The 24235-nt window shown below is 42.6% G+C and overlaps 1 protein-coding gene across 1 annotated transcript in view; it reads left to right on the forward strand.

The window, feature by feature from the left end:
- The first annotated feature begins 9334 nt into the window (after nt 1-9334).
- The window catches only part of LAMB4 (laminin subunit beta 4), a 46123-nt gene continuing 31222 nt past the window's right edge, over nt 9335-24235 (forward strand). Inside the window, exons 1-13 of the mRNA XM_014963241.1 lie at nt 9335-9432; nt 9736-9927; nt 11097-11128; nt 11728-11790; nt 13024-13181; nt 17369-17504; nt 18935-19008; nt 19677-19865; nt 20449-20512; nt 21065-21279; nt 22073-22193; nt 22828-23016; nt 24056-24235. Of these exons, the coding sequence (XP_014818727.1) occupies nt 11757-11790; nt 13024-13181; nt 17369-17504; nt 18935-19008; nt 19677-19865; nt 20449-20512; nt 21065-21279; nt 22073-22193; nt 22828-23016; nt 24056-24235 (1360 nt within the window). The 5' untranslated portion in view covers nt 9335-9432; nt 9736-9927; nt 11097-11128; nt 11728-11756. The remainder of the gene's footprint in view (nt 9433-9735; nt 9928-11096; nt 11129-11727; nt 11791-13023; nt 13182-17368; nt 17505-18934; nt 19009-19676; nt 19866-20448; nt 20513-21064; nt 21280-22072; nt 22194-22827; nt 23017-24055) is intronic.

Genomic DNA, 24235 nt, shown 5'->3' on the forward strand with positions numbered 1-24235 from the left:
TTTTTCCAACTCCCCACCACTACTGGTCTTTTGAGACATCCTTTTTTAAATGGTCTTTGTGAAAATTCCTTTTTGTAGGGTCTCAAAAGGCAGATCAGTCCAGTTCACTGAAAGGAAAAATACGTTAAGGCCACTTAGGCTAACTGGAACAACCCTGTTTGCCATTAATTGATTGTGTAAATAGGACAACTCTGCTGTATGGAGTCACTACTGCTTTAATACATAATCCAAAATTATTTACCACTGTAAATCTTTTTAGAGACACATTAGTCCTAATATTCCTTTTGAATATTTCTGTGACTTAGCTAACATTTAAAATTCAATTTATACAGCTGCTTCATGAGGCTCATACTTCACTCACAGGGGAGCTGGGATAAGTACTGTAACTGCGTAGAGTACTGTGAAAGCTGCAGTTAAAAATGTTATGGTGTGATCTTGGTTTTTTTTCCTTTTCCCAAGAATTTAAATTGTTTGGTGTAGATGGATAACTGATGCAAAGTTGTGCCTTTCATTCAGCAGAGATTTGCTATATGTTGTTGATAGATGGTTTGGGGTGTGGAGGGAAGAAGGGAACATCAGTCACTCAGCTGAATTCCTGTCTGGATTACGAATGTCAGGGTAGTAATAAATCCTGATCTATCACCACTTGGCTATTTTTAGTAATTAAATCATTATTACAAAGCAGAAATATTTTTATAATTTATTAAGTTACACAAAAACACTAATCCTTTCACATAACAGCTTCCTGAATTGTCTAAATCCTCAGCACAAGGCCAGCAACTATCAGGAGACAAAGACACTTACACTAGTTACATTGTGACCTTCAGTATTTCTTTGATTTCAGTGTTCTGTTTTCCATTCTCTGGAACACAGTTTTCCTAAAAAAAGCACATGAACATGAATAAATAGGTTTCTCAAAGTTTCTTTGAAGTTGTATTCACAAGTAACCATTATTTTTACTCATTTGCTACAAGTTTGCTGTATCCTAGCATAAAGCTTATTCGTGAAAAGTACCACTAGTCTTAAAAACCTGGACGGTAGGAAGGATTTGGGCTTCTGCAGGGCTGCCTAGTTGAGAACAATGTTAGCCTGAGCAGTGGAGGGATATGAATGATCTGCCTTTGACAGAGGAAACAGCATTGTTGTTGCAAAGCAGGGTCGTTTAACCAGTGTGCAAGGTGCCAATGTACACAGCATTGCTATTTGTTAATTGCATAAAAGACACACAAGTCTTTTTTAGGGTTTGGGAGAGATCTGGGTAAGCCATATGTGGGCTGGTGTTGGTACTAGGATATTAATAAATAACAAGTTTGACATAATCTTACTAATACTTTATCAAAATTTTTTAAGTTGTCATGACCCTTTTGGTATTACAGATATACTAGTAGCATGCATGTAAATTGATGCTTAATCAGCAGAACAAGGTTGCCCAAGGTAAGTATGCAGATTTGACTGTTTGGGCTTTATAAATCTTTAGAGTTTTCTTGAAAATTATTCCCTTGATGTGCAGCCAGGCCAAACAGGTTGTAAGAAACCCTTAGCGAATTACTAGAAAGGTTTTGCTTTATAAGAATATTGTTTTGATTGTAATAATAACGAACACTAACTTCATGTTTTGGTGGGGTTTTGTTTTATATTGTTTTGGTTTGTTTTTTACATTTTTTATTTTACCATGCCTGTTAATTAAGCTTTATCTAGTCTAAGTGTAATCTGGAAATCACCAGGGTTTCAATTAATTTTCAGGACTCTTCTGCAAGGCAATCTGAAGGGGTCAGGATACTCTTATGTGAGTACAGCTTCTGACATCTTCTCTGTAATCCCCTGCCCAGCTCTCTCCACATCTTCCTTGCCCAGTCCATGTCCCTAGGAGTACCTGTGGACCTTCTCGAAACATTGCATTTTTTCCTTGCCAGGGTACCTGAATCAGCTGCTTCTCTTCCCACTCCCACCCTCTCAATCTCCAACTTCAAACTCACTCTGGCTTCTCCAAAGCTCTGATCCTTTTCTACCCTGTTTTCCGTTGCAGGCTGCCTACCCTTCAAGATGCAGCGAAGACTCTGCAGTGCTGTCTGGCTGGGTGTTCATAGACACCTACTCCTTTAACTCCACCACAGGGAGCTCAGGATAATGGCTGCAAACTCTCTGGTGAAAAAAGGATGGGCAACGCGTGAGCAAACCGATTGCTGTTGAAATGCGCTGCACACGGATGGTCAGCAAGGGAAAGATTGCTTCCTGCCTTCTGCTGAAAAGCAACTGCTTCAGTAACAGCGTTTGAAAGCAAGAGGTATTTCCTTCTCTCCAGGTTTGTTGCTGGCATTTTCTGTGCTTGGCTGGGTTTCCGTTGTACCCAGCTGCTCCTGCCTGGCGATGACACCACTTCCCTTCCACATGACAAGGGGAGATCAGGAAAGTGAAGGGAGGCGTTGATTTTTCCGCTTTCTGCCATCTGGTACAATTAATTACTTGAGAGAAAGATAAAGCAGAGGTTACTTATTTGTCATCCTGGGCAAATTATATAAAGCTATGTACCGGTTCCCAACTTGCTAGCATGCAGTGTCACTGGTGTGCTACTCTTACATTGGTTGTATCGTTAGGATCCATGATGAAATGTAATCATTCCCCTCACTTATTTTGTGTGTGACTTAAGCATGATGATTCCTGTGTTTGTACAGATTTCAGATGTTACCGAAGAGACACAGATAGAATTAAACCGCTCATAGTCAGCCAGCCATCATTCTGTCATACTTTGGCTAATTAACATGTATACGTTGATAGATTTAAATATGCCCCAGAAGCCTTTGTAGTAAATTTCATGTGGGACTGAAAGTGGAGAATCTTCAAAATGTCAGTTTAGCTGTTTATATTGCCAAATTAGGCAAAAGAAGGTAAGTTGTCGTGGTTTTGGCTGGGATAGAATTGAATTTCTTACTAGCAGCTGGTATAGTGCTGTGTTTTGGGTTTGGAGTGGCAATACTGTGGACAGCCCACTACTGGTTTTGGTTGTTGCTAAGCTCTCAAGGCCTCTTCTGCTCCTCACTCTGCCCTGCCAGTGATTAAGATGGGGGTGCACAAAGAACTGGGAGAGGACACAGGCAGGACAGCTGACCCCAGCTGACCAAAGGGATATTCCATGCCATATGATGTCATGCTCAGCATATAAAGCTGGGGGAAGAAGAAGGAAGGGGGGAGGACATTTGAAGTGATGGCATTTGTTTTCACAAGTAACCATTGCTTATGGTTGAACCCTGCTTTCCTGGAGATGGCTGAACACCTGCCTGCTGGTGAGAAGCAGTGAATGAATTCCTTGTTTTGCTTTGCTTGCCTGCATGGCTTTACTTATTAAGCTGTCTTTATCTTAATGCACAAATTTTCTCACTTTTCCCCTTCCAGTTCTCTTCCCCATCCCTCCACGGGCGGAGTGAGCGAGTGGCTGCGTGGTGCTTGGTTGCCTGCAGAGGTTAAACCACAACGTACGTGTAGCTGTTGAGGCTTTTGACAGAGCTCTGGTTGGTCTAACACTTGTCTGCTCTGTGCTTGCTGTCTTCTGCAACCAGGGACCTCGTGGGTGACCACAGGAGAGGGGCTGTGTGAGAGTGCTGTTGTGGTCACAGTCGGACACCACGCCTATCGCAGGTATTGCTGACTGCGATGGAAAATAGATGGAAAATGTCAGATTTCCCAGTTGTTTCACCATGCAGACCTTTCTATTTCTGCAGTTTCCTGAAGCTTCATTAATTTCAGTTTAAATATACTTTTTCAGATTTCTAGTGATTTTGTGCTACTTTTCTTTTTGAAGTTGTATAGAAAGAAACCATTTCTTCTAGCCAACAAAGTAATGAGAGAGAAAAGTGATTCTTTTTCAGTCCATCTCACTTTTACTAGCCAAAATTAACTAAACCAAAATTATTTTATTCCAGGTCAATTTAAAACACAATATTTAAATTTTCACTTCTTGTAAAAAATAAAGGAAAAATATGAGGGCAGAGTGCTTTCATTTCAGAGACCAGTAGCGTAGATGGTCCCCAGGATGGTGGAAGAACTGGTTTCACTTTGTGCTTCCAACTGGAGGACCAGAGCCAGTGTTTCCCATGGGAGCTGTCTAACCACTGGGCTTTGGTGGCTCTGCAGTGGATGCTCTTGCTGCTGCCACCGTTGTTCTCCAGCAGACACATTTTCTCTCTCCATTGTTTCAAACTGAAGCTGTCATCCTTTTTTCCATCAAGTTCTTCTCCCAGTGGTCTCAATTTCCTAGGCTTTTTTGGGTGTTTGTGGAATTGACTGTTTTCCTTTTGTTTGATCTTTAAATGGTAGTCTCCTGGGTTCTGATTTTTGTTTATCCTCCCCCTTCATCCCCCCCCCAAAAAAAACCCAACCACCAAATGACCAAATGTAAACCTTAGCTCCCAAACAGACTACAGCATGGAAGGTTTCTGCATTGGTCACAAAACGTTTCTAAGCCAGTAGGTCACAAAGGTTCCTCAGGGGACAGAGACATTTTCTGAGCTCGGGATAATTTTTGAACATCAATTTAACCTTTACAGAAGAATTTACTTTAACCTAGAGAAAAATACTTAAAATAATATAGGCTGACAGGTATGGAAAAATCTAATAATAGGGATTTAAAACAGAACACTGCCACAAATTTAGGTGAATAAAAATAGGACAATCTTTTCTTAGCACTTTCAACAGCACAGAGACCATTACCAGAATAAGAGCACTGATGTGCCCTATTAAGAGATACTGTGGTGGAAAAAGCTTTCCACTGGGAAGATCCATTATTTTATGTTTCAGGGGAGTGGCTGTCATGAAAAACTGTTGTTATTATCCCAGCTCTGTGTATATTGTCCTCATACAAATTGTATTTTAAAGCTATAATAGATTTTTAATCCCCGGTTTACCAAGGGGTTTCCTTGGTCTTTTATTTGTTTGCCAAAATACAGCTTGATATTTTAAGATCAAGTCTGATTGACTCTTTGAAAGCATGTGGGTAAATCTAATTCAACAACTACTCTTTGTGCTGCTCAAGGCAGTTTGTTGGCAGAGCTGGAAGTACTGTACCCTACACTCCATGTTGTGTTTTGCAGTTTTTGTTTTCTTAAAGAAAGTCATTGAACAAATGTCTTTAAAAACAAAACAAACACAACAAAAAACCAAAACAAAACAAAGACAACAAAAAAGAGAAAAAAAACCCCAAGAAAACCCCAAACTTAGGTCAAATTGTCTTTAAAACTAGCCATTTTTTGTGACTAATGTGAAGCACCTTGCCTTTAATGGCTTAAAATAAGCATCGATTTTCTGAGAAGCAAATCTTTCCATATACCTAAAATAGTGAGATGTACAAAGGAAATACTGGCTTTTAAAAATCTTCCCCAGTTGTCTTATTTGCAGAGATTTTAGATTATTCCTGATAAAGTCATCAATATAAATATAGTTTCTCTTAACTCCTGCAAGTGTGATACAACTCTCCCTTTTTAGTGGACACCCTGTTTTAGAAAACACGCATGATTCATTCCTAGCGTTGTGGGGTTTATACAGATAGCCTACAACGCTTCCATTATAGCCTCAAAATGCAGTTTTCTCCTCATAATCATAGAGGAAACTTGAATGTGGACTTAATGGGGCTGCATAAAGCCAGGTTCCCAGAGACTGTGCTTGGGAGGGTAAATCTGCTTTCCTTGGTGTTCTTCCCCTGTGGAAGGTCAGTGGGGACACAGAAGAACACACCAGGCAGCTGTTAGTGACAACAACCTATAGGAGCAAATATTCCAGGGTGAAGCACTTCTTCAGTCTGCGTCTTTGTTGGTGTCTCCAGATCTGTAGTGGAGCCAACAGAGGTTCTCCAAACAGCTGTGGAAATGTTACACGCAAGAAGAGCAGGGCATGCCAAGGGAGGAGAGTTATTTGTGGCTCCCCAGGCTGGACGTCACTTTGTGTTTCCACCTGGGAGGCAGCCTCCATCAGGGGGATGTCAGTTCCATGGGGGTTTGCAGTTTATTATTCAGGTATAGTAAATCATCACTAGAAAAATATACCTAAAATCTCACCGTAGCTCTCCTGACAATGTATAAACAAAAAGCAGGGCTGTATCTCAAACCCTGAGGATCCATGGTTACTGACAGGAGGGGAGAAAGACTATTCACGAGGACTGTGATAAGGGAACAGGCCTGTTTAGGAGGGCATCCGGAGCACCTACCAGTTCAGCTTCACCATATGGCCCTGCTCATCTAACAGTTCTCCCCTGCTGGTGCTCTTGCCTCAGCCTTTGTCCACATCAATACCGCTGTGTCTCTGATCCCATGTGGCACCCATGTCCCATGGCATCTGGACACAGCGGCCAGAGCTGGGTACTGGCAATGAGGTTTTTCAGCACTCCCAGGCTCAATAAAGAGTGAAGCAGATTTGGGGTTCATCCAGGAGGTCTAGTTGGGAGGGAAGAAGAGAGAAAGGGGCCAGAAGCAGCCCTGGAGACCAGGCTACCACACCTTGTGGAGGTTGGAAAAGCCCTTTTGCTTCCTCATATGTGTCTTCAATTGTTTCTTCCTGAGCATATGCTTTTCTTTTTTCTTTCTAGTGCCCCCTGCTGTGTTTTCTTGTGCCAGAATACATTTTTTCTCTTGGATTTAGGGAGAATAATAATTTCTGATTAAAGGCCCAATAAGCAATGAAAAGTGTAAAATATCAAGCATTTTTGTTTATTGATGTGGAACAGGTCCTAGAAACAGCCTTGTCCAGTTCTGCTGCATGAACTCACCAATTCTGAGTAAACCAACATGAGATTGCAACTGGACATGTGACAGACTTCTCATCCTGCCAGCTGCACTGCCAGCTTGGAAGGGTCAGGACCTTAGGAAATAACATGAAACATTACGTCTTGAATATATATGTCTGGAATAGCACTTTGAAAATCACACTGATATTTTACAAAAATACAGTTCATCAACCTCTGTGTCTTTTTTCTGTTTAGTGTTGATTAAAACAGTCAGCAACGCTGTGCCTGCCAGGGAGATAATAATCGAGTTGAAACTGGATTCCTTGTTTGTGGTGAAACAAAACAAAGACTTCAGATATCTGATTTGCACACAAAAGGTGAAGGGCACCATGGGGTGCTGTGACTGTTAGAAAATGAAGAAGTTTCTCATAAATTATAAATAGGCTTTACATCCTTTTGAAATGTGAAAAAGCTCATTTAAACAGTTATTAAATAAAATTTTTAAAGTAGCTGTTTGCTTCAGGATGCAAAATATGGGGGAGCAGCCAGGTGGTGGGACATGGAGGCAAAGAGGCTGGGGGACAGGGTGACCTCCCTCTCCCCCTGCCCCTGCGCTCCACAGCGTAATCTTCTGCTGTCCTTAGCTCCCTCCTGATCAGATCTGACAAATAAAGTACTTCTCTTATTTTATTGTAAGCTTATACTTCACTCTGCATTATTTCGTGCTGTAGTCTCCCAATGTGTAGAAAACCAAAGAAGTATTTACCTTTGAGAAATTACACTTTAAGCATAAGGTGCAGTTGAAGAAATGAGAGCAGAAACAAAAAAGGAGAGAGACAAATGTAGCAAGATGGTTTTGCTTTTTTGACCATTAGATTCCATTTATGATTTTGGCCAGTTCTTTATGGTTGGATTCATCTCAGTATACTTTAATTGCTTAAAATTGAGGCATTTGTCCTCAGCTGGGGAACTGGGCTGCCCATAGCCAAAGGAAAGCTGCGGATACCTCCAAAGGGGAATTTGTCCCTTCAAGGTAAGTACCTAAAGAAGGTGGTGGGATGAACGCTGTAGGGATCTCTCTCTTTCTCCTTTGACTCTAAAGGAAGCCCAGGTGATTTGTTCAGATTAAATACTACTTTTTCACATGGCAGGAATAGTCCCAGGCTTAAACAATTTTATTTCTTATTGAAACTTTAGAGAAAAACAGATTTGTTTTTTATTTTTTTCTGATGTTTTCACATTTTCATTACAGGGGAAAAAAAAATCTAGATAACCAAAGGGAAATTTTTATTCCAAATGTCCATCAGAGGAAAATGCCTGTATGGGCTGGTACCAGCTGCCCGTCAGCCGGCATCCTGGGGCCAGGCTCTGAAGTGTGGCTGGTGCTCCTACTCTGCCCTCCTCCCTCACTGCTGGTTGGTGTCTGTGGAGGGAACACATGCCGAAGTGGTAGCCATCCCTCTCCTGCGTGTGGATGACGGATGTGCCTTGGGCCTCAGAGATGACAGCCACAGGACCTGTGATGACTTGAAAAATCACGCACCAATGCTATCCGCCCTCCAGCCAGCACGGGACGAGTGATGCATTAGAAATCCAGATCCTTTACCAGCGAGGAGATTAAAGAAGCAAGAAAGAAGTTTCTTAATCCCTGCCTCAAGCGTTTTAAAACCTTCTTGCTTGGGTCCTACATAAATCAAAATACAGGACTGGCTATATTCTGCAAATAAATCATCTTTGATATTTACTTCTCACATAACTTCTCTAACAAAATCTGAATTCCCTACCAAATATGCTAATAAAAAGTCAACCGTTCTATAATTTAGTGGCATCATATTAATAATATTTTCTTCAGTTGTATGTCTCTCTCTCAGAGAGCACTTGACATACTGCTTACACCTAAAAAGTGAAATTAATATCTTAATATATCATTTAGTCTATTATTTCTTAATAATGAAACTCACTAAATATAAACCGTCTGTACAATAATTAATCATGCATGAATGCTAACCAAATGAAGATTAAATTAGCATGAAAAAAGCCTCCCACAAGTAATTACCACAGGCACTTGAGGAAAATAATTTCAAAAAATGTAAGTACATAAATTATTTCTGCTACAGTGAACAATCGTAGTAATGGAAGAGGACACTTAGTATTGAGCATTGCAATAGGATTAAAGAACATGTATCTTTTTTTTTTCTTCTGAAAGAATAGGAACTTCCGAAAGAAAAGCGATGATTGGTTTATAAAACATATTTTGCACATATGGAAAATCTTCTGGTTGAGAATGCGATGACGCTTTGCAGACAATCATGAACTAAGCCTTACAAGCAGGCAGAGGAGAGCAGATAACAAATATGTCACAGCTAAAAATGTGTACCCAAGACAACCTGCCATTCTCACAGCTGGAAACAAAGTGGCACATGTTTCAACAAGGACACCAGGAGCCAGGGGCCAGCTCTGTGAACGCCGTGTCGGAGCTGCTCCATCGCCACGTTTCCTGCCACCGCGCTGGACGCCTCTAACTACCCTGCCCCGTGCTTGCCATCGTGGGCACCTGCTGGCAAAGCCTGTGCTGAAATGCAAAGCTGTGGCTCAAATTTGCCATGTTGTCTTAAGCTTTAAATTGAAAAAAAAGAACCCTTAGCGTTCACGGCAGTGATCCAGAGCTTGAGCTAATTTGAAGCTGGCTCATACATCCACATGGGTGCTACCACAGCTTTCAGGTAGGCATGTTTGCAGTTACCTCAAAGCCCTCAGTCAGCCCTTCCAGATAATTTGTATCCCTACTGATGCCCATGTTTGGATAAACCAGTACCGCTAGGCTTTTGATGTTAAGTAGCTGTAAAGACTGATATTTCATTCCAAAACAGACCAACTGAACAGTTGTTTAATTAAACAACAATTAAGAAGTTGTTTGCCAGCACTTTTAAGAATCCCAGCGTTCTCTTTTCTGTTGCATGAACTTTTTCTGCCATGAACTTAACCTGTCACAATTTTCTTTCACTGCACATATTTGCTGATGCCAGAAGCTCCGTCAGAAGGGGTTCACAAATCAAGCTTTTGGCAGGTTGCAGGCTGGGTCTCATTCTCACCTCCACCTCGGTGCCTCAGGGGACGCACTGTCTTCTCCAGCTGAAGCGCACAGGTATGCCTTTGCTTGCTTCCCTCAGTCGGCTCTGCTCATTTCCAGCTGAAACACTTGGCTGTCTGAAACCCAGGTAAGACCTCTTCAGTATTTAATTTTCCTCCTAAGTGTGGAACTAAAGTATGTTGGGGTTTCGGTGTCTTTGTTTCTCTGCTTAAATGAGTCATGTTTAAAGACTATGACTAGTATTGAACATCATGGGGTTAGGCAGGGTAGGAACTGGGACATGTAACTTCCAAGATTACTCTTACTATGGATACCTATGTTTTGCTGCAGTGCTGTTGCAGTTCAAGTCATCTCTGAGCCTGTCCATTATTCTGACAGAGTACAAAATGTAAAGCCCGACTCAAGCAGGAAGATGTTTGCTTGTTTTGCCTCAGAGGCTGGCTCTGCTGCCAGCTTTCTCTGTAGCCGGAGGAGCCAGGCGCAGCTGCCCAGATGCTCACCAGCATCATCTCACCATCACACACCAGACTCTCTGTGGTGGTGGCAAGTGAGAAGAGCTGAAGCAGCACGAAAGGCTGGTGGCTCTTGATAGCTTTCCCTGCCTATGTTTGTTGAAACAGCCATGAAGGTATGGCTGTTGTGTCACGTGCTGTGCAGAGCTGCATGAACCAAGCCTACATGGACCCTGTAACATCTGAAATACTCTGAATGCCTTTGCTTATGTTCCCCCTGCTCTTGGGGAGAGTATTTGGCCTCAAGTTGCGCCAGGGGAGGTTTAGATTGGATATTAGGAAAAATTTCTTTACAGAAAGGGTTATCCAGCGTTGGAATAGGCTGCCCAGGGAAGTGGTTGAGGCACCATCCCTGGAGGTGTTCAAAAGATGGGTTGACATGGTACTTAGGAATATGATTTAGTGATTTTTTATTGCTTGTTTCTTGTTTATTTTTTTGTCAGAGTTAGGTTGATGGTTGGACTAGATGATCTTTAAGGTCCCTTCCAACCTGGACGATTCTATGATTCTATGATTTCATCTTAGCTTAATTCAGCACAGCGATGGGTGTATGAAGGTGAGGAAAAAGAATGGAGCTGGGAAGTGGAACTTTGGGCATGGTCACACAGGGATGCCCCAGCAGCTGGAGCTGCATCAGGGCAGGCTGGCCCTACTGGTGCCTACAAGTGGAGAAAGAGGTGGAAGGTAGAAAGATGGGGGGCAGTCTGCAGTTTGAGAGCTCTACTAGGTGGCAGAATGCTGGGTTGTCTTTTATACCCATGGCTACCTTCTGTTTCTCCATCAGGTTTTGTGTTGGCAAGTCTCAGGGTCCTCCAGGTGAGTAGGAAGAGGACAGATGTGAGGTAAATGCCACAATGAAGCTCACTTGGATGCACACTGAGGTTCCCCTCAGCGAGTCTTTTGTGTTCATACTGACATTACCTGTTTTTCCTCATTGCACTTTAAGATGCGATTATAATCTTATCTATGCCAAAATTCATAGCATTTGATGTCAGGTGTTTCTCAGTGGCATCTTCATTAGGACTTGGTCTTCGTTCTAAGTTAACGGAAAGAAACAAGAACCTCCAGAGAAGGAGTTAGATCTCTGCAAACAGCCCTGCTGAATCTAGTCAGGATTAAATAGTTTGTATTTGAATGCTACAATATTTTTGCTGGTAGGATTCTGTTTTTATTTTACACTAAATGTTAATATGTATTGAGTCTTCTCTGAAAGCCCTTGTGAGGTGTCTGCTTTCATCCCTGTTTCAATGCCAAAATTTCAGTCATGAGAAATTTTTGCTAGAACAAAATCAAAGTCGGGGTTTCCTTTTAATCTTTATATTTTTATTATGGCTCCATTACTTTAAGAAGAGCTAGCTCTGGGTAAGCCTACGTGCAAGCAGTGCTTTGGTAACCCACCAGTTCTTCTCTTGCAGCAGTACCAGTCTGAGTTTCACGGGCAGGCATGAGGCTGGGGCTGGCCATCCTGTTACACCTCAGTAAGTACAGAAGCTGCAGTTACTCAGGCCAATTTGGAAATATTGTCATGGGATTTACATATGTCTCCAAGATTTTGTGAGAGTGCTTCTCTTAAGTACGCTCTTAAGACACGCATGATGGTGACAGAGTCCTTATTCCCCACTTTCTTGCCTAGGAGCTATGAGTGATATGAAAAGCTTTAGGTACAAAGGAAAGATAAATGTTGTAATTGAGTCTGAGTCATCTCCTGAAAGGGGCAATCAATATCTGCTAACAAATAATGAGCGTGGATCTGCGTAGATAAAGAAGAGCAAGCTAATCAAACTTACGCGTCGCTTTATACCTCAAGAGTCAAGCGTCACTCATCATCTGAAGTATAACCTCTGCCATAGACTGAAATCTGACAGTAAAATACTGTAAATTTACTGTTGTAATTGCGTTACTGTTTCTAGTGTTCTGTGGGATCTTCACATATTGATTGGTTGGGTTATTTTAACTGCACTTTTTACAACAAGTTGAGCCAAGTAAAGCTGAACGGATAAAGCCTCCAAGGTACCCATTCCTGTTCAGGGTTTCAGGACAGAACTTGTTTAAAAGGACAAGCCCTGTAAGGAAAGTCTTAACATAAAGAGAAAAATATTTAAAGTTGTTTCAGGCAAAATAAACAAAAAGATCCTGCAATTATTTAGACAGTTCAAAATTATTCTGTTTAGTTATTAATGACCATTCCTGGGGTCTGAATGGAGGGCTCTGGGATCAGACCGAGGGGTTCATTATAAATCATCAGAAAATGTGAGAGACCCCTGACGTCAATTCTGGTCTCAGCTCTACTATTATCACTTGGAAATGAACAGAAATCAGCAGAATTAATCCAAAACTGGCTCTGCTCACAGAGTCAATTGAAAAGCCTGTGATTCTACTGTAGGAGTGCTGGCTATGGGTATGTCAGGATAGGAAGCATAATAAATTATTGTTCATAGCAGATTGGCATGTTTACTGTGCAATAATGTGCTGAGAATATAAGTTTTAGAATGGATTTGTAATATGTGGCTATATTTTTTGTATTGATTTTGCAGCAGGTGTCTTCTTTACCAAAGCTCTCTATTCTACCAAATATTATTAAGGACAAAAGGAGTACATGCAAAGGATAATTTAATTTTCTGCTGATGTTGGGATTTAACTGCTTTTGTCTGGAGAATACTGCTGGGAGTACAAAACAATTTCCTCTCTCTTTGATCTTCTTTTGTGCTCAGTGCTGATAAGACTCCAGCAAGCACAGGATGACTGTGATGCTGGGTCCTGCCACCCGGCCGTTGGGGACCTCCTCTTGGGTCGCAGCAAGCAATTAACAGCCTCGTCAACCTGTGGAATGAGCAGCCCTCAGAAGTACTGCATTATAGGCTACCTAGAGGTTGGTTTGCTTTTTCTTTTTTAATGAACTGAACTCTGCTTACTAATAATGTTCTCATCTGTAAAAGCAATTTGCCCAGACTGGGAAGTTTCCATTGGAGTTGTCTGAATAATCATCAGACAGTGTGACATAAGTCTGGTGGAAGGCTCTGCCTTACTGTGGTGCATATGGATGGTTTGGCAGCAAACAGCCTCCACAGTGATGTGTAGCTTCTCAAGAGGCAGAAACATCCATGAGATGCAAAAGAACACAGGAATTTCTGAAGAAGCTTTGCTATGTGGGTCCTTTTCTGACCCATACCTCAGAGGTGAAGACCAGAGTTTGCATGTGTGTGAGTGCAGGAGGAGTACAGTCCTGCAGGCTGTAGGCACTGCCTTGATGGACCTTCACTGGAGGACACGTCCCATACAGTGTAGTGACCCAAGGCAGCCTATTAAGAGATTCACACCATATCCTCTCATGTCTTTTGATCTGAAATAAGACCAGCATTGGTAAAAGCAGAAAGGCACATGAGAAAAACTCATGGTGTAGTCCAGCCTTTGGCTGGGTGGGTGGGTAGGAAGATCCAAAATGTTGGCGATCAGATGGATCCCTCTCGCTCCCTGCCTGCAGCGCGGGAGCTGCGCCAGGCAGAAATGGGAATTCCCCAGTTGTGCGTCCTGGAGGACTTGGCCCAGCTGAGCTAATAAATTGTTGCAAATAGAAATATTTTCACTAAATATCAGCTGTAGGCTGAAGAGGAAATTAATAAAACACAGCTTAATTTATAAGCATTCGAAAATAGTTACTGTTTATGACCTTCTGGCAAAATGCTGTGACACATTTACAGTGCAAATCTCTGCCATGCTGAGATGGAGCACTGCTCCAACACACTCTTTGCAACTATGGTTTTCTGCAACACGTAAATACCTCTTTCCTCTTCCAAAAGAGGAAAACCCTTTGCTGTTTTTCCCCATGTTGTTTGAACAAGGGGATCCTGGCCACTAACTTGTTGGCTGTGGTCTGAGTCTTGGCACTACTTGGTAGATGGGCACAAAGAGCCATCTCAGAGACATCGCGCCTTTCTGACCCTTAGCCGAATGACTGCTTTTTTCCCTTTCTTTTTAAGAGGAGATCAAAGAGCAATAAAAAATTCATATTTTCACTTGCCTGTACTTATCCTTTGAATTATGTAAATACAGACTCATGAAAAGGAACAGCTGTTCTGCAATAATGCCTGTGATTTAATGCTGCTTCAATGTATCTTGACCCCTGATAACTGTCTCCTAAAAAGGGTTAGAACTACAAATTCTGCTGCTTTGCAGAGCTCAAGGGATAGAGGCTTATGCTCTGGCAATGTGTTCTGCTCTATCAGCTCACCTTATATGTGGGTCACGTGTAGCATATCAGTCACAGCTCAATTCTCTTTATCGCCAGCACACGTTTAATGCTTTTCTGGAGGCAGGCCAGGAAGCTTTGCATCTTGCAAAGCAAAGTTCTTCCTCCCCCAGTTCCCCTCCTGATGACCTGTGTCAGGCATCCTGAGGTGAGCAAACCTGACTTGTGAAAGTGTGTGTTAGTCAAGATGGCAAGCTGCCAAGAGTCTGGACTCGGTTGGGATGTCTTATTGAAAATTCAGATTGAAAAAAATTAATGTTCAACTGCTTTTTGTTTGAAAAGAGACGCTGCAAATAATTTTCTTATTTAGAGTAATGTGTCTTATTGTTTCTAAATGTATGCATCACCTATGAGGGGATTTACTACTTACATGTTTTGAAAGGAAAAGAAAGCAGACTCAGTATTGAGGAGAGTATAAAGCTGCCCACTTCAGAAGCAAATGGGATCTGCCAGACTTGCCCTGTGTGGACATGCACATGCGTGTCCTTTGGGGCACAAAAAGATTTTTACGGAGCAACCTTAAACATAAGTTGACTGAGTGTCACAGACACACAGACACACAGAATTGTAGTGGTTGGAAGGGACCTCAGAGATCATCGAGTCCAACCACAAAAAAAAAAAAAAAACAAAAAAAAAAAAAAAACCACCAAACAAACAACACCAGCTCCCACCACCTAAACACACAACAACCTCCAACCAAAAAACCATCACCCACCCACACAGCCCCCCACCACAAACCAGTAATCTTGGGCACTAGAGCATGCCCTGAAGAACCATGTCTACACGTTTCTTAAATACCTCCAGGGATGGTGACTCCACCACCTCCCTGGGCAGCCCATTCCAATGCTGGATAACCCTTTCAGTAAAGAAATGTTTCCTAATATCCAACCTGAACTTCCCCTGGCGCAACTTGAAGCCGTTACCCCTTGTCCTATCATCTGTAACTTGGGAGAAGAGACCGACCCCCGTCTCTCTACAGCCTCCTTTCAGGTACTTGTACAGAGCAATAAGGTCTCCCCTCAGTCTCCTCTTCCCCAGACTGAACAAATATTGTATGTGTCTGTATAAACCAGAGAGTGGACACGTGCAGTCCTGACAAATGCTCCCGTAGCTTGAGCTCTCCTTGCCAGACCTTTGTGAAATGAGGTGACTATCTTTTTGTATTTTTGTCTCATCTTCGAAATTGTACATTTGTACATTTTTACACCTGTCAAGTCTGCTATAGCTGAATGGCTGAATATAAAACATACTTATCGTAATGTTTAAAACGCATAATTTATAGCATACCTGTGAATCTATATCTGTTCATTTATTTAAATGCCAATAATCCCCGGGTGATTTCCTAATACAAAGATGTGCAAACCATTCCTAATACTTACCCGTGAATTGTGAGTGTGCCAGCCAGGATGTCTCTCTGCCAGTCCCCTTCTGAGTCATTTCCAGCCCAGCTCGTGCCACTGGCTTCTACTTTCTGTTTTCAGCAGCACTCCTGCCAGGCTCCTAGCCAAGGGCTCCAAATCCGTGCCTCCTGCTTTAGCTCCTTCTCCCTTCTCCCTACCAGCATCCCTGCCAGCCAGGCACAGCTTGGGCATCACCTGCCACTTTGGCTTACCCCTGAGTCCTTGCACTCAGGCTCTGCCTAAATCTTGTAGAGTCCGTCTGCGTAGTGCAGCCCCCCCTCCCCACTCTGGGCGTCCCCCAGGGCAGTCACTACCATACTCTTCCCCGTGGCCCTGCTTGTCCCAGGACAGGTCATCTCCCAGCCCCAGCATGTTAACCTTGTCACCTCTCCATATGTCTCCCACTCCATTCCCCTCTTATGACCTTAAATATGAGCTCCTTGCCCCTGCTTTCAAAGCCCTTTTGCAGACAAAAGCCTCTCATTCAGCAGTGAGATATTGACTAATCATCACCACCTTCTTCTTCTGCTTGTTACATTTTCAAACAAGACCCTTTCATTCTATTGACATCCTGATTTTCCTCCTTTGCATTCTTTTTAAACTTTTACAGTTTCTCTATGCCTACAAAAGGCACTAACAGTGATCGCAGTGGTGTGGTGTAGCATGTGGCGTTGTGGGTGTGGGGTTTAGTTTTTTTGGTGGTTTGGTTTTTTTTTGTGGTTGGACTCGATGATCTCGGAGGTCCCTTCCAACCACTAAGATTCTGTGATTCTGTGATTCTGTGTCAGCCCAGACCACCTGCTTACATTGTACCTGGATCCAACCTTGCCTTCCACTTATATCTGTCTGCTGCTCCTGGCTGGGTCTCTGAGCTGCTAGAAAATGTGCAAAAGAGAGAGGAAAAAAGCACATAAATAATGTAGTGTATGTTCCTTTTCAAGGCTTCTTCAGATCTTGAAAGATCCAGTCTTCCCTTGAATCCCTTCTGCCACCTCGCTGCAGCCTCTGCCTGAAAGTTTCTACAGCCTTTATGAGACAGGAATAAAAGCTCAACTCTTAAAAAATAAATTTCTCCCAAGGCACTCTTGCAAAACAAACTCTCTGGCAGCTAAACCCAGAATCAAGACCTTTACAAACATATTTTTTAGCTCTTATTGAGATCCTTCTCCACAAGGAGAGTGTATTTTTATAGATTGCCTGGGGCAAACCAAGGCCAACATTTACCCTATACATATCATGTGCATATGATGATTTTCTTGGACTTGTCTTATATATGAAAGTGATTAAAGCATAAGCACCCAAAGCAGCATGACAGGCTGCTGTCTTGCAATGGCATAAATAGTGTACATCTACCAGATCTCGAGAGATGAGACCAAATCCATCTTTTATTCTGCTTGATTTGTTTTCTAGGCTGAACAGAAGTGCTTTCTCTGTGACTCCAGATACCCCTATAATCCCTATATGCAGCACAACAGTCACATGATTGAAAATGTTATCACAACTTTTGAGCCTGATAGGAAAAAAAAGTGGTGGCAGTCTGAAAATGGTAAGTTTCTTTGAGAAAATATTGCTGCATAGTGTTACTGTGAGATTTATTTATGTATTTGAGTTTTATCACATTGCCTTCATGAAGAGATGAAACAAAACTGCATCAGTTCTTTGATTCAGAAATACTGAGTGATTTAAACCTATTTGTGTGTCACAATATAGGATTTTAGAAATTCTCTTTTTCTACAGACAGATTTTAAGTCCAGTATCTCCAAGAGCAGGCTAGAAGACCCACAGCAGTGCTGTGTTACACATAGTGTCCATGTATTTTTCACAGAGTATATGATTTTCAGGGAAATGCAGTTTATGGCAAAAGATACATTTGTCTACCTTTGTGTAATGTGTAATGACAGAGTGTGTAAAACACACATATCCATTTAAAAAATAATGCTTGCAGTGTAAAGCACCAATACTTTAAGAAATAATTAAATGAAGCCTGGATATCAACACCCTTATTGCCACATCTTAATTTTGTCACAAGTTTCTCTGTGGTAGTTCTTCATTTGATAACAATTTATATATCCTTACAGCTTCTCTGTGAAGGCATGGTAGGAGGAATAGCAGCTACTCTACTTTATTTGACATATATTGAATAGGTAAAAAATACTCAACAGGTTGCAAATTAAGGCATAATATGTTACCTCTATTTTGAGTAGCCAACTGAAGTTCGTAAGCCATGTTTTTTCATGGAGTTTAGCAAGGAACTGTCACCAGTTTTGGACAACAATGTCAATAAAGCTGTGGGCCAGCTGTGAGAGGACCTTTTCTTGCTCTCTCCATCTTTCTTGTGGGATGAGGACTCATGCACAGCCTCGTCAGCAGGAGCCCTGGAATGCTGCATGCAGATGTGAACACTGGGGATATCAGCTGAGCTCCTGCAATGCTCTACAGAGAATGTGTGAATCGTGGGGGGTTTTCCTATACTTGTTGCAATTTTGGAAGATGCCTCACACGATAGCTCTGCTCATGACAAATTGCAGGCCTGGCAGTGTAGAAGGGTTTAACAGATCTGTTTAGCATGACAAAAAAACCCACATATTTTATTTGGTTTCTTTTATTTTTTCTTAGAAATAAGCAAGCTATTTGGATGGATTTTAGAAGAATCTTGCTGGATAGAGGAAGACGTAAACCCAGAACCTTACTATCACCACCACTTACAGTCCAAATGATCTGAACAGGGCCTTTAACCATCTCCTGCAGTCTCAGTGACATGCAGCTTTACTGGTGCTAGTGCTGGAAAGGCAGCAAATCTTGTTGCCCCCGAGAGAGTGCTCCAGCCCCACGCTGGGTTTGTGCACAGGGAATGCCCTAAAGAGCCTGGCTGCTGTGCTGGAAAAGGCATCTTTAAATTCCCCACAAGAAAGCTGTCTCAGCAACCCCTCCAATGTGCACATTATGCTCTTCACTTCATTTTCATTCTCTTTTCAGGCATTGACCATGTCAGCATTAGATTGGACCTGGAAACTTTGTTCCAGTTCAGCCATCTTATCCTGACTTTTAAGGTACATCTTTTACCAGAACTTTAATGTAATGTCATACGCTAATTACTTAACCACAGGAATAAATTGCTTAGAGAGGCAATGACAGCTCCATCATTAGAGGTTTGTAAGAACAGGTTAGATAAACACCTGTCAAGTACGGTTAAGTTAGAGTTGATCCTGCCTTAGGGGAGGAGGATAGACTGAATAGCTTCCTATTCATGTACCTTCTGGTCCTATTTTCTATAAATCTGAGAATTAAAGCTGAAAAAAAATTAAATTGCAAAATCAAGCCCTAAAAATGTGGGACACCTCTGAACTGCAGTTGCTCTTTCAAATGTAGTTCAGTCTTCTCGTGCATATCCATTATGATCCAGATAGTTACAAATTTATTTTTTTTCTACAAAATTCCTACATTGTTATGGTAAACTTCCTTACTTAGAAAGTAATCTTGTGTTTATACAGAAAGTTACCCTTCTCTTTTGCTAGAGAGTGGTTTGAATGAGGAATCCGGCTTTTTCAGAGAATCCTGTAACCAGCACTGTAGCCCTGTACTGAGCCTGCAAGCTCCCAAACACAAAATTTTAATTGCCAGGTGTTGGCATCCCCCAAAGAGGAATGTCAATACAACAGCCCCTGAGATGTCTTATCAATGTCTGGGTAAGGAATTCTTGAAATAATGTTTCTTGCAGACATTTCGGCCTGCAGCAATGCTGGTTGAGCGCTCCACCGACTTTGGTCAGACCTGGAAAGCGTTTAGATATTTTGCACAGGACTGTGCAGCTTCTTTTCCCAATGTCTCTTCTCGTCCAGCAAAAGGTGTGGGAGATGTCGTTTGTGATTCAAGATACTCAGACATCGAGCCCTCCACTGAAGGCGAGGTATTGCCAACTGTCTGTGTTTGCATGAGCTCAGATCATATGTGGCTGTTTTTCTGGAGCTGAAGGTCTGTATCCATCAGATCCACTTCTACAGGTTTTGAGACATGAAGTGCTATTGACTTAACTGAAGAAGAAAAGACAATCACTGCATTTTACCCTCAGTTTTACATCCAAATGAATTTATAAAACAACTTGTACAAAACCTTCTAATGCTCTTTCCTTGTTTTCAAATTCATATGGAAGTCACCCTTATAGGAGATCTTGACTCCCCGTTAGCCTCTATCATTAAAGGCACGGTCCTTTGATCCCTTTGGTGAGTGCTGGTCCCATCTCTACATCACTCTAGGGCATTGCTTGTCCTTCCTCCTGACACATCAATCCACCAAAAGGTCTTTTTGCCTCACTCAGCCAAGGCCAGGCTGAAAGGGTGAGAGCACTTGCTGAATCTGCCACTGCCTTGTGTTTTTTCTTTTATGGCATCAGTGAAGTTGCATTAGTAACTAATGGGTCTCAGGTGACAGTCTTCATATCCAAAAAAAAATAGTTTCAGCTATCTATAGAGCTGTATTGATTTGTTTTGCAGGTTGTTTTAAAAGCTTTGGATCCCAGCTTTGAAATAGAAAATCCCTATGTGCCATATATCCAAGGTATGAACAGTACAGGTTTTCTCCAGAGATACTTTGCTGGTGTGGCTTGTTTTGTACATTGAAAGGGGGAAAAGTTCAGCTAGTGTAAGTCGATGTTGAAAATTAGGTATCAAAAGATCATAGGGAGTCATCTGTATTAGTAACTAAAATGGGCTAATCTTATTCTCTAGTCCTGAGGGCAAATGGCACAGCTCTGCAGAGCTCAGGCATGCAGCTGGACTGTCTTTCCTTCTGGGATCAAGTAGCCCAATCCACGCTGCCTTTTGGGAGCGGTCCCAGAGGTACATGAACCCATGAAGGCAGTGACTGGGAAAATACGGGTTGGCCCCAGCCAGAGCCATACCAAGGAGGGTGCAAATGCATATGCAGCTTTGTGTGAGGAGTGGGTCCATGTCCTGGCACTGTATGGGTCAGTGGGCTCGGCCAACATCAGATCATTTTAACTAATTCTTCGGTATGGAGAAATTCTTGGATGACTGATCCAAGCTGAAGATTTGACCCTGTTCATTTTCGAGTGAACTTGAGCTCCTGAATTCTTTTCTTTTCTTCCAGAGCTCATTACATTGACAAACTTAAGGATCAATTTTACTAAACTCCACACCCTCGGGGATGCTCTGCTTGGAAGAAGGCACAGTGATCCCCTTGAGAAGTACTACTACGCTGTTTACGAGATGGTTGTGCGGGGTAGCTGCTTTTGCAATGGCCACGCCAGCCAGTGTGAGCCTGTGCAGAATCTGCGGGGAGATGTGTTCCATCAGTCTGGGATGGTGCGTCATCACTGCTGGCTCCAACAAGGGCGGTCCCTACCTGGTATTTTGGGGGATGGAAGAGATGGAGGGAGGGAGAGGAAAGAAGGACTCTGATGACCATTGGATTGACCGGTTGCAACTCCAAGTTGTAAAATGTTTCAGTACGGCTTCTTCCTTTAAAGCCCTGGGCTGGATTGCTCTGAAGCTGTCTCTTTGTTGGCACCAGTGTGTTTCAAAAGCAACTGGGACAAGACATGTTGATAATAGCAGCAAAATACCAGAGCTGTAATGGTGCAAATTTAATGCAGTAAGTAGCCTGTGGTGTGTGCAGACTTGAATGGCCACTTGTTGGGTGCATTCCACGCTCCAGCTGGGCTCGGGGGCTCTGCAGCTGGAGAGGAGGCATTGGCACAAAGAATAGCTGATAATGCAAAGCTAACCCATGAAAAATGGATTATTAAAAAATTCAGGAACAAGATTGCAAATTCTGTCCCTCTGGGAACAAGAGTTTTTTTCTCCTGGTAAATATGTTTCTCAATATAGAGACATGTAGGGAGGGAAAGATAGAATTTAGAAGGCTGACGTTTCCTTTGATATCGCTATAAGTATTTTTTTCTAAATGTTTCTTGGTGCCTTTAAAACTATTTGGTTAAAGTTTGTAGTTATTCTCCAGACCTCTTACTCAAATAACTGAGAATTATGTCAGCTGAGGGAGCCAAAGAGCTTTGAATTTTCCTGATCTTGCTGGCATACCTCAAGCAGATCTCCTCGCTTCTTGCCTTACCTTCTCTCTGTCCTCACCACATTGCAGGTCCACGGGAGATGTGTCTGCCACCATAACACTGAAGGTTTGTCTTGTGAAAGATGTAAAGATTTCTACAATGATGCTCCCTGGAGGCCAGCTGAAGGGACACAAGATAATGCTTGCAAAAGTAACTCAAACACATTATTTTCCTTTTTAATAGCTGAGGGACAGGGGAGTGGGAGGTGGGAAGGGGGGATGTGTAGCGCAATCCCAGCTCAATGCATTATGGGATGGCCGTGTTTCTGGGAGGGATACTTTTCCATGCCTCATCGAGAAAAATAGATGGATTTTTATATCCATCAGTGCTGTGTTGCCCTACAAGAAGGAGAGCTGTTCATGTTACTATTTTTCACAAAGAGAAAAAAACAATAAGGAGAGGAAAAAGAAACATGCAAAAAAGACCATTCATCAGTTTGCATAAGGTCTTTCTTGTGAATGAAAGAAGAACTTCAACAAGGCTAAATTATTTATTTCCATGTAGCAGATATTCAGCTAGACCTTTCTTCAGTGGAGCAGTGTTCCCAACTGCCTATCAGGCACACTCACCTGCACGGGTACTTTCTTAAGTGTAGAGGCAGCTCTGTTGTAGGTCTCTGATGTTTCCCCCCAGCTGTAAAGGCCTGGGAAGGTATAATCTTGCTGGGGCACTGAGATCATACAAGTAACAAATACCCCTGTGTTAACAGTAGACAACAATGGTGGCAAGACCACAATAACAGGAACTGTGGTGCGAAATACCCTGCTGTTCGTTTTGGTTTCAGGGTGTAACTGCAACGGCCACTCTGGCAGATGCCACTTTGACATGGCCGTGTACCAGGCCAGCGGTGGGGTCAGCGGTGGTGTCTGTGAGGACTGTCAGGACAACACCACAGGGCAACACTGCGACCAGTGCAAACGTTTCTTCTACCGGGATCCACTCAAAGTCATCTCAGACCCCCAGGCGTGCCTCCGTAAGCTTCCCTTCTTTAGCTTCTGTAAGAATGGATCAAAACAGAGTGGTTCTGGTTCTCTTTGCTCTGAACCCTGTGGCATCCTCGTGCTTAAATGTTCACTTGGTTGTAAAAATGTTACCAAACCTATAACATCCAAACTGCCTTATAAAATAGCTGCATGACAGCGTCCTTGAACCAGCGTTGTAAAAAGGGCTGCGTATTTCAATTCATTGCTAAACTGAGCTTAGAAATCCAGCAAGGCTGTCATCATTCTTGAACATCAGTATAAATATGAATAGCAGTAGTGCTGTTGTTTCTGTGATAGTGAGGGATTACAGAAGAGGGGAAAAATGGTGGGAGGAGTAGTAACTTTTGCTGGATACCTGCCATGTGCAAAAAAACCAGGGCATAAAAGCCCTTCTGAAAGATGAGCTAAATTCATTATTAATATAGGATGGAAAAAATGCTCTGAGTATAATTTAATTGTAGTAACTGATTGGCATAAAAAGTCCCTAAGGACCCCAGGGGTGATTACCCAGGGGAGTGGTGTGGTAGATGTCGGCTCTGCTGTGAGAAATGGATACTGCCTTGGGAAATAACAGAATGCATCATGAAGGCAGTGTCCCTTGCTGAATCCATTGCTTCCAGTAAATGATTTGGCAGTGGCCGACTCAGACCAACTCTGGGGACGTGGCTCATGTGGCAACCCTACAGCTTTCATGGGACCATCCCCAAAAGTATGGGCCCCGCTCTGCCCCAGGTACTCTGGAAAGGGAAGGGAGTGGATGAGTGATGCCTATTTCTACCCAGAGCAAAGGGTGAATCTCTACCAAAGTGAAGACACTAACTCTCCTCCAAAAAAAAGCAGATCTTGGAAATATTCTCACAATAATAATTCTTGCCAGCAGCTGTGCATTAAGTGTAAAGCATCCAACACAGCAAGCATGGATGAACTTCTCTAATCTTTACAGGAATCCTGAATTTGTACCTACCAGCAGCTTTTTCGTGCTTGTATCTAACCGTGCTTTTTCATGTGTTTCCTTGACCATGCCTGTAGCCTGCAACTGTGACCCAGAGGGCACGTTGCACAGCGGTGTGTGCGAGAGCCACACAGATCCTGCTCTGGGAACAGTCGCGGGACGGTGCCCTTGCAAGGAGAACGTGGAGGGTGCCCGCTGCGACAGGTGCAGGGCCAACTACTACGGGCTGAGCGGCAGCGACCCTCTGGGCTGCCAGC

Source organism: Calidris pugnax, unplaced genomic scaffold (genome assembly GCF_001431845.1).
Source record: "Calidris pugnax isolate Ruff unplaced genomic scaffold, ASM143184v1 scaffold44, whole genome shotgun sequence".
NCBI lineage: Eukaryota > Metazoa > Chordata > Aves > Charadriiformes > Scolopacidae > Calidris > Calidris pugnax.